This window comes from Chanos chanos, chromosome 10 (assembly GCF_902362185.1).
Source record: "Chanos chanos chromosome 10, fChaCha1.1, whole genome shotgun sequence".
In the NCBI taxonomy this organism is placed as follows: Eukaryota; Metazoa; Chordata; class Actinopteri; order Gonorynchiformes; family Chanidae; genus Chanos; species Chanos chanos.
This window is the reverse complement of record NC_044504.1, coordinates 39,729,897-39,747,396: the sequence shown is the minus strand read 5'-3', so window position 1 is coordinate 39,747,396 and position 17,500 is coordinate 39,729,897. Positions and strand designations below refer to the sequence as shown.

The 17,500-nt window shown below is 42.2% G+C and overlaps 2 protein-coding genes across 5 annotated transcripts in view; one reads left to right on the top strand and one right to left on the bottom strand.

Moving 5' to 3' along the window:
* Positions 1–34, top strand: part of dnajc10 (DnaJ (Hsp40) homolog, subfamily C, member 10) — a 17,582-nt gene extending 17,548 nt beyond the window's left edge. For both annotated transcript variants that reach the window (XM_030786187.1, XM_030786186.1), the window contains one exon: positions 1–34. This exon is cut by the window's left edge. The gene's annotated coding sequence lies outside the window, so the exon portion shown is untranslated.
* Positions 35–10,417: 10,383 nt separating this feature from the next.
* frzb (frizzled related protein) overlaps positions 10,418–17,500 on the bottom strand; it is a 7,337-nt gene continuing 254 nt past the window's right edge. Inside the window, exons 1-8 of one of the 3 annotated variants that reach the window (XR_004025617.1) lie at positions 16,904–17,500; positions 16,773–16,811; positions 16,257–16,313; positions 15,880–15,945; positions 15,434–15,638; positions 15,272–15,335; positions 11,300–11,427; positions 10,418–11,079 (exon numbers count right to left, since the gene is read on the bottom strand). The exon at positions 16,904–17,500 is cut by the window's right edge and continues 254 nt beyond it. Coding sequence is in view for 1 of the 3 variants with exons in the window: in XM_030785760.1 (XP_030641620.1) it covers positions 11,353–11,427; positions 15,272–15,335; positions 15,434–15,638; positions 15,880–15,945; positions 16,257–16,313; positions 16,773–16,811; positions 16,904–17,357 (960 nt within the window). In the remaining 2 variants the exon portion in view is untranslated. Of the gene's footprint in view, positions 11,428–15,271; positions 15,336–15,433; positions 15,639–15,879; positions 15,946–16,256; positions 16,314–16,772; positions 16,812–16,903 lie in introns of all 3 variants that reach the window. The other 2 variants (XR_004025618.1, XM_030785760.1) reach the window with 2 other exon arrangements.

Below are 17,500 nucleotides of genomic sequence, written 5' to 3'. Positions count from 1 at the left end.
TCAACGGTGGTTTTCTGTATTCCTGTAAGTCATATTCTTTTTGCACAAACACTTGTACAATAAAAGTTTTTGTTTTTTTTAAAAAAGAAAAACGTTAGACTCCCTAATCTTTGAAATCTGTTTCTTACTGGTCTTGCCTAGTTCACCATTTGACCGCTAGATGGCAGTAGATTGTATTTAACTTTCTCCACAAACTTTCATGCACAGATGTTGCTTTCATGACACTGCCAGGCTCTGTGTTAACATATCACAGTAGTGCACAGGTGATGCTGCTTTATGCAGGGAGAGGGTGAACAGTGTTCTCCCCTCCCACAGCATCCACGGCTGAAGAGCCCTTGAGCAAAACACTTAACCCCCAACTTCTCGCCGGGCACAGGCGTGCTGCCCACTGCTCCTGCTCCTGGTGTGTGTGTGTGTGTGTGTGTGTGTGTGTGTGTGTGTGTGCTCGCTACCGGGTGTATAGGTTGGGTTAAATGCAGAGGTTAAATTCACTACTCACTGCTCACAGTATGTGTGTGCGATCACAGAGATTCTGAATTCTAAAATTCTAAATTCCAACGTCTGCCTGATGATTTATCCTTGTCCTTATCATAGAAAATTATTTCGATGCGTTTCTGTACAGTTTGTTTCGCCGACTTCATACATCCCTGATAGAAGAAGTGGATTCTGGATTATGAACCGTTAATAAACTCACCCCGCCAAAGGTTTAGATTGCGTTTTTGTGTCTCGGAGTACAAACTGACATTCGTACCAATAGCGCAAATCCCAAAGAGGCTGTGTTTCTACACAGACGATAAGTACCCGATCTCAGCCTTCTCACTGACCAACCGAGGAGAGGAATACATAAAGCAAGAAGAGGCCATTCCAGAGTGCACAGCCAGGTGGCAGTAGTGAGAGAGTAGGCCTGAGATTCTGAGACTTGAGTGGGCTTTAAATTTAATGTGAGGGGAATAAATACTTGCAGTAATACTCTGGGAACATGATATGTTGTTTTCCGTCTTTGGAATTCACATATACACACACAGACAAGCCACCCACTCTCTGCTCTCCTCCTCCCTCTCAGTTTCTCCTCTCTCCCTCCTCTTCCCTCCTTTTCTCCGGGGTGCGGGGCTGCAGTATCTGCTCGTCCTGCTCTGGGCCTGCCTGTATGTCCTGTGTGCTGGCTGAGGAGGGGAGAGGGCTTCCAGAACCCCTCCCTGGATGAATGTGCAGATGTTGGGAGGTTGAAACGTCCTGCGTTGAGGATGCCGTGGCAACACATCAAACTGATTTTTTGGTCCTCCGTCAGGGCCTGTCTTCACAGCGCACAGGCTCAGTGTGTGTCCTGGCCGTCCGGCTGGAACTGGACACGCCCCGTGGCCACCGGGCCGACACCAAGGACACGCCGCTTACACTGGACGAGGGTTCACACACACACCCCACGCGCTGGAACAAAATCTCTCAGCCTTACCGACCGCCTGGACCCCACCAACAGCCCGGCCGCTCCAAAGCCTCCAACTGCTGGGGCAGAGGTGATCCAAAGTTTGTCAAGTTATGGGTCACGCAGGGTGGAGCAGGGGTGCAGTCAAAACACTCGACCCAAACGACACTAAGATTCACCAGTACTGGCAGGGGTCATTTTAAGCAGAGGAAAACCGTGGAGGAGAACTGGTATCTGTGGACTATGTTGCACATACTGCCCATACACAGCAGAGCTCCAAAAACCTCTGCTCCCCCAGTAACCACGGAAACCTCTGCTCCCCTGGTAACCACAGGGTTCAGGCTGACTCTGATTGCCTCTTATTTATTTTTCTTGACTCTGAGGTGGAAAAACCCCACCTGGGCCCGTTGGAAGAGGTCTGGTGCTGGCAGCGTCTGCACTGATTCTGGCGTCAGTGAGTTGTAACACCTTGTAACCACAATGTGGTTTTTATGAGAGGAACACTAGAGTTCACGGAAAACACACAATCAACTTAAAAAGCCCACGTCATCTGAGACATTCATGAAAAATGCATTCTCAAATTTATGTTGCAATGAAACTTTTATCATTTTATTAAATGTCACACTACAAAACAGTAGGTTACTTAATTTTACTGTGGAGTCACGATGCGTTTAGAGGGGCTGTATTTTGCTGCCGTTTGTGGAAAGAGAAGGTTTCACACAGGAGAAGTAAAGGAGACCCCTGTGGCTCTTCTCCTGTCTGTTTATGTCTGTCACCGCTCCCAGCCCAGCAGAGCTCCACCAACACTAATGATTTTTCTCCATCAGGTGCTTGACTTATGCTCTCAGTGAAAAAGGCTGTAGAACTCCTCACTGACTGAGGCTTCAGAGTGGGTTTTATTACACACCTGAGAGAGTGATTAGAAACACTGTAAACGCCATCAACCTTTCATGGCTTCACATCCCCAGCCTGGCTCCACAGCGTGTCACATCACTCACATTCCAGAGTCATTACTAAGAGAGCAGTTAGATCTTTACATCTTCATAAATGTGTTACACGGTTTGGATTTTATGAGCAAAAAAGCTGATAACACATCACTGTTTCGTGGAGCCAAGTCCGAAACGGGCTCTTTTTGCAGAGAGGAGCGTGTCTGTGTTCTGTTTCAGGGAGACGCGTGTAAACGAGAGCAGATGAAAACGCGTGTTATAAAACATGCGTGTTATTGGCAGTAATCTGCCCTGGTCCATGAGCCTGATGGTCTTTGGGTGAGTAAACATTAGCCATCAGATAACGTATTTATCTGAGCTCAAAATGCCAGGCCTGAGCAAACAGAATAGTTAGGTTAATGTCAACACACAACCCAGCATTGCCTGTCTGTCCTCAGAGTGGCCTTGCAGAGAAGCCAAAGTTCTGCTGTTCACTGTTTACTTTACTAAGTGGTTTAGGGTATTGGACCTGTTCTATTCTCACGGAACATTCAAATGCAACTAGAGGCTTTTCACTGGGAATGGCATGTGTGTTTTCAGCTAATGAATGAACTAATGTACAAAGAATTCCAATCAGTGAGCAAACATCATTTATCAGCAGAATGAAGAAAAGAAAAGACATGCTAAAAGAGAAGCGGCATGGGGGGGACCCAGTTGGGAGGGGGCAGGGGGTTGTTTTGTTTTTTTGTTGTTTTGGGTGGGGGGGTGCACGGCACATCTGTCTGTTAGTGAGGGCATAGTGTCCTTAGTCCTCCTGTGAATGTCAGTGACACAACACATATATCTCACTGCAAGATAAGAACATGTTCACCTGCCAGGAGAACATGTTAATCACATGTTAATCATATGTTACGGCAGAAAAGTTAGCTGAAGCCCCTGCTGCGGTTTCACTCTGATTGGGCTGCACTGCGGGCCCAGGAAACCTCCACTGGCCTCATTAAAGCCCAGCCCGCGTCTCTGGCTCGATTCTCCGTGGCCTGTACTTCCAGCTGCTTTTACACCATGCTACAGCAGCTCCAAGTGTGCAGCACATCTGTGGTCTGTTTCTACTGGATCAGCAGCACCGAACAGGACCTTTATCATGTGCCAACCCGGAACACCTGCACAGGGGGCCACGCTCACACACACACACACACACACACACACGCTCATGTGTCCCTCCCCCAACCACCTCAGGGTGGAACCCTCCCCCCATGTCCCCTCCCCCCAACACACACACACACACAGGTGCGTATGATTTGTGTGATGAGGTCAGGTCACTGGGCTGTGGAACTGAAGAGGTCGTGAGAAGGAACCAGCCCAGCGCCCCGCCCCGTGTTGTGCAGCGTCAGTGACTGGTTTCATTTTCACGTTACGACTCCACTGCCCAGGGAGACTGGGTCTGCACCGGGAGGCTTGCAGGCTGTGTGTCACTCCACTCAGCATGACTCAGCAAACATATGAAAGCCCTTAGACTGGCTTATCTGTTGCATGCTAGAGGTTTATGGCACTAAAGTCAGACCCACCCCACTGTGCCCAGGGGCCTGTGACTGGGAGGGTGAGGCTGTGTTTGGTGTGGAATATTGTGTTAGCGTCACTGGCAGGGAGCTTTATCCAGCAGTGCCAGTGAATGAGGAGAACAGAGCGTGTTATGTGTTCAGCCTCCTCCTCCAGCCCAGCAGGCAGGCCAGGCAAACACGGCCCATCAGCTTGGCCTGATTCCCCAACCCCGATACCCCAGCAAACACATCCTACAACTATCCCAGTATTTCTCAATCATCACAGCACAACACCAAAAGACCACATGATCAATCTTGACCTCAAATGAATTACTTTCAGTCAAGACGAAGGAGCAATTAACAGAGAAGCAATTAATAACCTCCTGTCCAAATTATGTACGCATTATGTTTATGTGCAACAGTTGCCATGTTAAAAAAAAAAAAAAAAGAAAAGAAAAAAAGTCAGAATTGTTTTGGCCAGTTGCTTGGCTATGGCTCACTAACCATCCTAAAACGGTTTGCGTGCAAACCTTAATTAGAATTTCTCGGAAAATTCAAACATCTATTCACACACAGAGTGAAAACCCACGATAACCTTCACATCATGGAACCAAACAAAAATGTATGTTTATGTGCCAAAAAGATCAGAAACGGTGCAAATGATCCCTAACTTTTTAAAGAAGGGGTGAAAAGATCATTTTTTTCCTTTCGATTTTACTGAATTGTCCAAAGAGAAAAGGGGTTAGTCTAAGTAACATTTTTAATAGAGACTACCTCATCCTGTGAATTTATTCTGAGCTGCATATAGAGGAATAAATATATGGCTGCCTTATGAAGGCAAAGGAAGATTTGTGTAACACTGTACACCTCAAATCTCAGCCCTAACCCAGGCTTTTTCACACATATGTTTTTAATCAGACTGTACACTGAAGACAGCCTACCCTACAGTGTCACAGGAAATGAATAGAAAGGCAAAAGAGACCCAGAAGAACAGTTCTGCCTGTCAGCAGTTCTTTACACTGTGAAATACAGAGGTCAGTTATTCTTTTGGGCACTTTCTCACCGTTTGGTGCTGGAGAAAAAGCCCAGCAGGAGGTCAGTGTTGTCTGCAGTTCTGGAAACACTGCTCATGAGACAACAGGATGGCCATGCTAGAATACCCCACAACTGAAAACACACCCCAGCATCTACACATTAAACACCATCTACACATTACACACCGTCTACACAATAAACACCACCTACACATTAAACACCATCTACACATTACACACCACCTACACATTAAACACCATCTACACTATAATCACCATCTACACATTAAACACCATCTACACAATAAACACCATCTACACATTAAAACACCATCTACACATTACACACCATCTACACATTACACACCATCTACACAATAAACACCATCTACACATTACACACCATCTACACATTAAAACACCACCTACACATTACACACCACCTACACATTACACACCATCTACACATTACACACCATCTACACATTAAACACCATCTACACATTACACACCGTCTACACATTAAACACCATCTACACTATAATCACCATCTACACATTAAAACACCACCTACACCTTACACACCATCTACACATTACACACTATCTACACATTACACACCATCTACACATTAAACACCATCTACACATTACACACCATCTACACATTAAACACCATCTACACATTAAAACACCACCTACACATTAAACACCACTTACACATTAAACACCATCTACACATTAAACACCATCTACACATTACACACCATCTACACTATAATCACCATCTACACATTAAAACACCATCTACACAATAAACACCATCTACACATTAAAACACCATCTACACATTACACACCACCTACACATTAAACACCATCTACACATTAAACATCATCTACACATTAAACACCATCTACACATTAAACACCACCTACACATTACACACCATCTACACATTAAAACACCACCTACACATTACACACCATCTACACAATAAACACCATCTACACATTACACACCATCTACACATTACACACCATCTACACAATAAACACCATCTACACATTAAAACACCATCTACACATTACACACCACCTACACATTACACACCATCTACACATTAAAACACCATCTACACATTAAAACACCATCTACACATTAAACACAATCTACACATTAAACACCATCTACACATTACACACCACCTACACATTACACACCACCTACACATTAAAACACCACCTACACATTAAACACCGTCTACACATTAAACACCACCTACACATTACACACCATCTACACAATAAACACCATCTACACATTAAAACACCATCTACACATTAAAACACCATCTACACATTACACACAATCTACACATTAAACATCACCTACACATTAAACACCATCTACGCATTAAACACCATCTACACATTAAACACCACCTACACATTACACACCATCTACACAATAAACACCATCTACACATTAAAACACCATCTACACATTAAAACACCACCTACACATTACACACCATCTACACATTAAACATCACCTACACATTAAACACCATCTACGCATTAAACACCATCTACACATTAAACACCATCTACACATTACACACCATCTACACATTACACACCATCTACACTATAATCACCATCTACACAATAAACATCATCTACACATTAAAACACCACTTACACATTAAACACCATCTACACATTAAAACACCACCTACACATTAAACACCATCTACACATTACACACCATCCACACATTAAACACCATCTACACATTACACACCATCTACACATTAAAACACCACCGACACAATAAACACCATCTACACATTAAACACCACCTACACATTAAACACCATCTACACATTAAAACACCATCTACACATTAAACACCATCTACACATTACACACCACCTACACATTAAACACCACTTACACATTAAAACACCATCTACACATTAAACACCATCTACACATTACACACCACCTACACATTAAACACCATCTACACATTAAAACACCACCTACACATTAAACACCATCTACACATTACACACCGTCTACACATTAAACACCACCTACACATTACACACCAACTACACATTAAACACCATCTACACATTAAACACCATCTACACATTAAAACACCACCTACACATTAAACACCACCTACACATTACACACCACCTACACATTACACACCATCTACACATTAAACACCACCTACACATTAAACACCATCTACACATTACACACCATCTACACATTACACACCACCTACACATTAAACACCACCTACACATTAAACACCATCTACACAATAAACACCATCTACACATTAAACACCACCTACACATTAAACACCATCTACACATTAAACACCACCTACACATTAAACACCATCTACACATTAAAACACCACCTACACATTACACACCATCTACACATTACACACCATCTACACATTACACACCACCTACACATTAAACACCATCTACACATTAAAACACCATCTACACATTAAACACCATCTACACATTACACACCACCTACACATTAAACACCATCTACACATTAAAACACCACCTACACATTAAACACCATCTACACATTACACACCGTCTACACATTAAACACCACCTACACATTACACACCATCTACACATTAAACACCATCTACACATTAAAACACCACCTACACATTAAACACCATCTACACATTACACACCATCTACACATTACACACCATCTACACTATAATCACCATCTACACATTAAAACACCACCTACACATTACACACCATCTACACATTAAACACCATCTACACATTAAAACACCACCTACACATTAAACACCACCTACACATTACACACCACCTACACATTACACACCATCTACACATTACACACCACCTACACATTAAACACCACCTACACATTAAACACCATCTACACAATAAACACCATCTACACAATAAACACCATCTACACATTACACACCATCTACACAATAAACACCATCTACACAATAAACACCATCTACACATTACACACCATCTACACAATAAACACCATCTACACATTAAAACACCATCTACACAATAAACACCATCTAGACATTACACACCATCTACACAATAAACACCATCTACACAATAAACACCATCTACACATTACACACCATCTACACATTAAACACCATCTACACAATAAACACCATCTACACATTAAACACCATCTACACATTAAAACACCATCTACACATTACACACCACCTACACATTACACACCATCTACACATTACACACCATCTACACAATAAACACCATCTACACAATAAACACCATCTACACATTACACACCATCTACACATTACACACCATCTACACATTAAACACCATCTACACAATAAACACCATCTACACATTACACACCATCTACACATTACACACCATCTACACAATAAACACCATCTACACATTAAAACACCACCGACACAATAAACACCATCTACACATTACACACCATCTACACATTACACACCATCTACACAATAAACACCATCTACACATTAAACACCATCTACACAATAAACACCATCTACACATTAAAACACCACCGACACAATAAACACCATCTACACATTACACACCATCTACACATTACACACCATCTACACAATAAACACCATCTACACAATAAACACCATTTACAAATTACACACCATCTACACAATAAACACCATCTACACAATAAACACCATCTACACATTACACACCATCTACACAATAAACACCACCTACACATTACACACCATCTACACATTACACACCATCTACACAATAAACACCATCTACACATTAAACACCATCTACACAATAAACACCATCTACACATTAAAACACCACCGACACAATAAACACCATCTACACATTACACACCATCTACACATTACACACCATCTACACATTAAAACACCACCCACGAAATAAACATCACCTACACATTAAACACCACTTACACATTAAACACCACCTACACATTACACACCATCTACACATTAAACACCATTTTAAGGATGAGAAAGAGTACGAGGAACTGATGATTCACTGTTCTAAATCAATGAAACCAGTTACAGACTGAAACACTGAAACCTGTCACACAGACTGAAACACTGAAACACTGAAACCTGTCACACAGACTGAAACACTGAAACCTGTCACACAGACTGAAATACTGAAACCTGTCACACAGACTGAAACACTAAAACCTGTCACAGACTGAAATACTGAAACCTGTTACAGACTGAAACACAACTAGCTTTTAGCTTACATGATTAGCCTCATGCCACACCGAACTGTCTTTAAACAAAATGTATGTCGTTGATCTCTAATGTACATTTCATTAATCTGTAATGTTCATGCATGTGGTTTTACAGTGTGATTTATACCGCCCTGGGCTCATCTGGAGCTGTCCAGAGAAGATGCAAACAGCCGTGCTGTGGCGTAACTGCTCTCTTCTGCTAGTCATTAAATGCATGTTTTATGAGGTCAGTGATATGTGTAAGGAGTAGGGTCATGGGTTTGATGCTGAGCCAGGCACTGATTGAGCTGAGTACGGGGCTTACTCCACTGGAGCACATTTCACCTCTGCACACGCCTCTGATGGGTCCCACACGCAGCGTCCTTCCCCTCAGCCGCGGTGGCAGCGCGTCAGCGCCGAGCTGATTTATGCACGCAGGTCACCGTTACCTCTGCCACACGCCTCCCAGTTTACCCACTCACTCATAAACCTGCCCCACAGCCAGTCCCGTGCCTGTGTCTCCACGCTAACAGACACCGTGAGTGTCAACACACACTACACACAGACCACAAACACACACATTCCTCATTAAAAAGAGCATATCTCACTGAAGATAACTGTAACTGAATTATCCCTGATTGTAAATGAATCCGTTTAATTATGTATGGTCTTATCCTACAACACTGACGTTAGCAGTATGACGCATTTGTTCAGCTGATTGGCATCGGAGCTAAGTGGTCTATTTCAGTGAGGGAGGAGGAGCCAGTATCCGTGGCAACACAGGTGATGATATGGAGCCAAGCAGTGTTTCTCTACGTGGAGACAGGCTGCTCTCAGCGAGTGGGTCTGCTTATGTCTAAACACATTATTTTGCATCGAGCTTCAGGACTGTGGCTGGGTGGAGAGAGAGAGCAGCGAGCCATCCCCTGGCAGGACACAGGAATGCTTACAGAGAGCAGACCGGACCGGACCGGACCTGGCCTTGCCTCACACCCGCTCACTCCTGTGGGTGTGTGAGCGTAGAACACTGAGAATTAGTCACCCTGTTAATCACTCTGCACACACTCCTGGTTTTCACATTCCATCACCACACTCAATGGGAAACTGGTGTCATCTCTCAGCTTAACTGGGTTGTGTGGGGAACAGTGGTAATGTAAAGAAACATAATATGATCATAGACACCAGACTAATATGTTTAATGCAGCATGATGTTAAACAGAATGAGCAATGGTTTGCAGTTTGCAGCAAATATAAAAACTGTAAAAACTGTCAGATAGGTGCAGCTGCTTTGGTAGAACAGTCCAGTTGAAAAGCAGCTGTTATATAGTATCAAAGAGAGTTGTATTTTACTTAATACACATTCTTACACAAAACTCCTCCAAAGAATGACAGCTCAGGTCAAACAAATCAAATGCATGTCTAACAGAAAACAGAACTACAGAAATATTGTGTAAAACCTTCCTTTAAAATGAACATAATTCAAAAAGCCTAACACTTGGTTTTTGTTGTCCTTGATAACATTCTTTCCCAGTCTTGGATCAACTTGACATCTCTTTGTAATTCTTGCCAAAAGATGCTTTTCCCCCCATGCACTGGTTTCCCTTTGAAGAGACTCTTTAATCCTCTGGAGGGAAAATGCCTTGCAGCTGCAGTGTGTGTTTGTGTCCTTTAAAAGTGTAAAAAGCAGAGGAGCACTGAGCAGTGTAGAACACTCTGGTATCTCCTCCAGTTCTCTCCTTCTGGTTCTGCTTGATAAATCTCCATGTCTGGTTAAACCTAGCCCTCACCTCCCCACATCCTTCTGCAAACACGCCCCGGGTGCCCTTTCCACACAAGGCTTCACTCCACAAGTAAGCACAGCAATGTTAAATGAACATTTTGTTCGTGCAAAGGCAATAAAACATTTTTTAAAAAAGAGGTTATAAAAAATATAGTACATGGTAAAAATGAAAAACAAAACAAAACAAAACACCACAATAATCTCTCAAATCAACTGAACTTGGGAAAAAAAATGAGAAGAATGTCTAATAGTGCAAATTTTCAGTTTGATGACATACTTTTTTGGTTCTGTTTTTTTGGTCCATGTATCTGTCGCAGGCTGCCCCTGGTCTCAGTGGCCTCTCTTCCTCACGGTGCCACGGCTAGAGCTGCCCTTACTCTGCTCTCGAACCATCTGATCCCAGCGCTGAGACACAAACAAGGCACTCAGTCTGTCACCATCTCATACATCTCCCATACAGTCTGTCACCAGCTCTTACATCTCACAGTCTGTCACCATCTCATACATCTCATATACAGTCTGTAACCATCTCATACATCTCACACACAGTCTGTCACCATCTCATACATCTCCCATACAGTCTGTAACCATCTCATACATCTCCCATACAGTCTGTAACCATCTCATACATCTCACACACAGTCTGTCACCATCTCATACATCTCCCATACAGTCTGTCACCATCTCATACATCTCCCATACAGTCTGTCACCATCTCATACATCTCCCATACAGTCTGTCACCATCTCATACATCTCACATACAGTCTGTCACCATCTCATACATCTCCCATACAGTCTGTCACCATCTCATACATCTCCCATACAGTCTGTCACCATCTCATACATCTCCCATATAGTCTGTAACCATCTCATACATCTCACACACAGTCTGTCACCATCTCATACATCTCCCATACAGTCTGTCACCATCTCATACATCTCCCATACAGTCTGTCACCATCTCATACATCTCCCATACAGTCTGTCACCATCTCATACATCTCCCATACAGTCTGTAACCATCTCATACATCTCACACACAGTCTGTAACCATCTCATACATCTCACATACAGTCTGTCACCATCTCATACATCTCCCATACAGTCTGTAACCATCTCATACATCTCACACACAGTCTGTAACCATCTCATACATCTCACATACAGTCTGTCACCAGCTCTTACATCTCACAGTCTGTCACCATCTCATACATCTCATATACAGTCTGTAACCATCTCATACATCTCACACACAGTCTGTCACCATCTCATACATCTCCCATACAGTCTGTAACCATCTCATACATCTCCCATACAGTCTGTAACCATCTCATACATCTCACACACAGTCTGTCACCATCTCATACATCTCCCATACAGTCTGTCACCATCTCATACATCTCCCATACAGTCTGTCACCATCTCATACATCTCCCATACAGTCTGTCACCATCTCATACATCTCCCATACAGTCTGTAACCATCTCATACATCTCACACACAGTCTGTAACCATCTCATACATCTCACATACAGTCTGTCACCATCTCATACATCTCCCATACAGTCTGTAACCATCTCATACATCTCACACACAGTCTGTAACCATCTCATACATCTCACATACAGTCTGTCACCAGCTCTTACATCTCACAGTCTGTCACCATCTCATACATCTCATATACAGTCTGTAACCATCTCATACATCTCACACACAGTCTGTCACCATCTCATACATCTCCCATACAGTCTGTAACCATCTCATACATCTCCCATACAGTCTGTAACCATCTCATACATCTCACACACAGTCTGTCACCATCTCATACATCTCCCATACAGTCTGTCACCATCTCATACATCTCCCATACAGTCTGTCACCATCTCATACATCTCCCATACAGTCTGTCACCATCTCATACATCTCCCATACAGTCTGTAACCATCTCATACATCTCACACACAGTCTGTAACCATCTCATACATCTCACATACAGTCTGTAACCATCTCATACATCTCACATACAGTCTGTAACCATCTCATACATCTCCCATACAGTCTGTAACCATCTCATACATCTCACACACAGTCTGTAACCATCTCATACATCTCACATACAGTCTGTCACCAGCTCTTACATCTCACAGTCTGTAACCATCTCATACATCTCACACACAGTCTGTCACCATCTCATACATCTCACATACAGTCTGTAACCATCTCATACATCTCACACACAGTCTGTCACCAGCTCACACACAGTCTGTCACCATCTCATACACCTCACACACAGTCTGTAACCATCTCATACATCTCACATACAGTCTGTAACCAGCTCTTACATCTCACACACAGTCTGTCACCATCTCACACACAGTCTGTCACCATCTCACACACAGTCTGTAACCATCTCATATATCTCACACACAGTCTGTAACCATCTCATACATCTCACACACAGTCTGTCACCATCTCATACATCTCCCATACAGTCTGTAACCATCTCATACATCTCACACACAGCCTGTCACCAGCTCTTACATCTAACAGTCTGTCACCATCTCATACATCTCACACACAGTCTGTCACCATCTCATACATCTCACATACAGTCTGTCACCATCTCATACATCTCACACACAGTCTGTCACCAGCTCATACATCTCACACACAGTCTGTCACCAGCTCTTACATCTCACACACAGTCTGTCACCATCTCACACCTGTGCATCTCTGAACTGAGCTCAGACAGTTTAAGACAATAACTGACCAGCTCTCATCGATGTCAGTCACACAGCCAAGCATGACGCTCAGTCTGCCCAATTTATTTTCACAGTACCAAAGACAGTCCTCTCACACTAAAGCCATTCCCTCTACTCTAATCTGCATTTCCCATCAGCCCTGCTCTGTGCCTCAGCTCCTGGTAAAACCTAAAGAGAAAGTTTTCACACCACACTTAGCATTCACACATCCTGCCATGATAAAGCGATGCTCTGGAGAGCCCACATCTTTCTGTCACATATTTTACACACTTTCAATTATCACTGGGTTTCACAAAATCACTTTAACGGGATCTGTTTCTTTCTTCAAGACAAGTTAGCAGTTTGAGCCAGGCTTGTGTGTTTTCTGTAAAGGCACTCAATGGAGTATTGAGATACAGACTGATATATTGTAAAGGCACTCAGTGGAGTGTTCAGATACAATATATCAGTCTGTAAAGGCACTCAGTGGAGTGTTCAGATACAATGTATCAGTCTGTAAAGGCACTCAGTGGAGTGTTCAGATACAATATATCAGTCTGTAAAGGCACTCAGTGGAGTGTTCAGATACAATATATCAGTCTGTAAAGGCACTCAGTGGAGTGTTCAGATACAATGTATCAGTCTGTAAAAGCACTCAGTGGAGTGTTCAGATACAATGTATCAGTCTGTAAAGGCACTCAGTGGAGTGTTCAGATACAATGTATCAGTCTGTAAAGGCACTCAGTGGAGTGTTCAGATACAATGTATCAGTCTGTAAAAGCACTCAGTGGAGTGTTCAGATACAATGTATCAGTCTGTAAAGGCACTCAGTGGAGTGTTCAGATACAATGTATCAGTCTGTAAAAGCACTCAGTGGAGTGTTCAGATACAATGTATCAGTCTGTAAAGGCACTCAGTGGAGTGTTCAGATACAATGTATCAGTCTGTAAAGGCACTCAGTGGAGTGTTCAGATACAATGTATCAGTCTGTAAAGGCACTCAGTGGAGTGTTCAGATACAATATATCAGTCTGTAAAGGCACTCAGTGGAGTGTTCAGATACAATGTATCAGTCTGTAAAGGCACTCAGTGGAGTGTTCAGATACAATATATCAGTCTGTAAAGGCACTCAGTGGAGTGTTCAGATACAGTATATCAGTCTGTAAAAGCACTCAGTGGAGTGTTCAGATACAATGTATTGGTCTAGATGTGACATCAGCAGGTCACTACTCTGCACTAGTACAGTTAATAATTACCTCTGTGGATTTAGGTATAAATAGACATGAGAGACTTCATATCAAAAGGACAATTAAAGTCAAGCTGGTTTAATGTGGTTTATGTAATTGGCTCATATTCAAAATAATATTTGTTGTGCTTATAATTTTTTTTCTTTTAATCACGAGTTAGTTTACTGTCTGAACTGTGAGGAAATCCATTTCCACTTCTTTATGGTTATTAATTATGATCTGGCTCATAAACTGAAATGTGTGCAGGCACAGTGTATTACCTTAACTTTACGTCCAATCCTGTCCCTCCACTTCTGTGCGATGGATCCCTCAATAAGAAGCAGTCTGTTTGACACGACACAGACACACAAGACACTCAGCTCCGTGAAGCAAAGCAGTGAACGCAGCGGATTAAGTTCCATGAAGAGGAAATGGTTCCTGACCTGGAGTGTTCCTCGCTCTCATAGCCCATAATGATGTACTCCTCATTCACGCTGAGAGACGGACAGAGGCACCCGGAGTTATAATGCAGGGTCACCGTCTCCCGAGGGATGTTCACCAGAGACGACTTCAGAACATCTTTCACTTCCACAACTGCACTCAGGTCATGATTCCGACTCCTGATCTCTTTCACTCGGGCGCGGATCACTGTGCGACAAGACAGATACGAGGTCCCACACTCGACACGCTGACTGTCTACCTCACGTGTAGGATTATTAAACCCTGATGGGTTATAGCACACGTCTGACAAAACTCTGGAACAGTGTCTACTGAAACACTCAGCAGCATTTCTGTTATTGTCTAAATCATTCTGCAATTTACATTATGTTCCAGCAATAATTACTACACTTGTTTTATTTTACACTAAGTATTGTAGACGATCTCTCACCATAGTTGTAATTATTCTTAACGTAGGTCCTCATGGCAAGCTTCACAGGTTTACACTTGCATCGCTCTAAAACATTTAAGGCATGTGAGAAGAACCAGTGGAAACAGACATAATACAAAATTCAACAATCACTAAGCTCCAAAACTGAATGTTTTCCTTCGGATAGAAGTAATTGATAAAACACTCAGATTTTTGCATGTCACATGCCAGTTCTGTTTAATAAAAAAAAAAAAAGAAAAAAAAAAAAGAAAAACTACTCAGTTTATTATTAGAAAATAAACAGACACATAAAACTGTCTGTGTGAAAAAATACACACATAAGAAGATATTAATGAACATGAGTAAAATGAAAGAGCTGTATTAAAAACATGTGCTACCCATGGGGCTTTTGCAGTTGACACTATGAGAATCCATTGGAAAATCCGGAGAAGATTCTGAAATAGAAAAGAATGGTGAAGATCAGTCTCTTTCACGGTTTTTAAACATGTGGTCGTCAGTAAGTAAAATGCATTTTGAAAGGCAAGCTTGAAGAAGAAATGTATTTTAAAAGGTAAACTTGAAGAAGAAATGTATTTTGAAAGGTAAATAGAAAAAATAAATTGCATTTTGAAAGGTATACAGAAATACTAAAATGCATTTTGAAAGGTATACAGAAATACTAAAATGCATTTTATAAGGTGTACAGGAATGCTAAAATGCATTTTATAAGGTGTATAGAAATGCTAAAATGCATTTTATAAGGTGTACAGAAATACTAAAATGCATTTTATAAGGTGTACAGAAATACTAAAATGCATTTTAAAAGGTTTGATGACCAAAAGAAGGAGAGGGAGCAGCAGTAATATAGAGAGATTCTGAGAGAGAATCTATGATGATGAAACTACTCAACTCACCAGGAGAACATTTTGAAGGGTCCTGATAGTAGGGGTTATCTTCAAAACAGAAATACAGATTTACATTTTTATTTGAATAATAACAATAATAATAACAACAACAACAATAATAATAATAATAATAATACAACCTGGGCCATCTGCTTTCACAATGGCTTCGGGAGAAATGCAGACTCCTCGGTCATAAACAGGCAGATCCTCGCATGCTAAGCTCTCCGGCCAGGTATGATTGTACCTCTTCATGACTGGCTCACACCCGCACTTCGCTCTCTCACACACAGACTTGCACGGTTTAATCGGGTCGTGCTGGAAGTCGATTGTGCATATTGGAGCATACATAGCGCAAAGGAAGAACAGTAAGTCTGGGCTACACTGTGTCCCAAGTAGCCCTTCGAATTGTTCGATTGCTAGAACCGCGTTGGCCTGGGTGCTATGGTGAAGATGATTGGGCATTTTGGTCATGTTCCATGGCATGGCCTTGCACATCGGGATGCGGATAGGTTCACATGACGCTGCCGTGGCTCGGGGTATCCCCAGTAAACACGCAGCGGCTAACAGACAGATGAACATCTTGTATGAAAACATATGACGAGTGAGCTTGCGGGGCGGCTTGGTAATAAATAACAAAAAAAATCTGATTACCGAGAGTATTTATTAAGTCAGCATACAGCGCCAACGCTGTCCTCGATTTTACAGATTGAGCACACTGCCAAAACTTTCTAAAACTA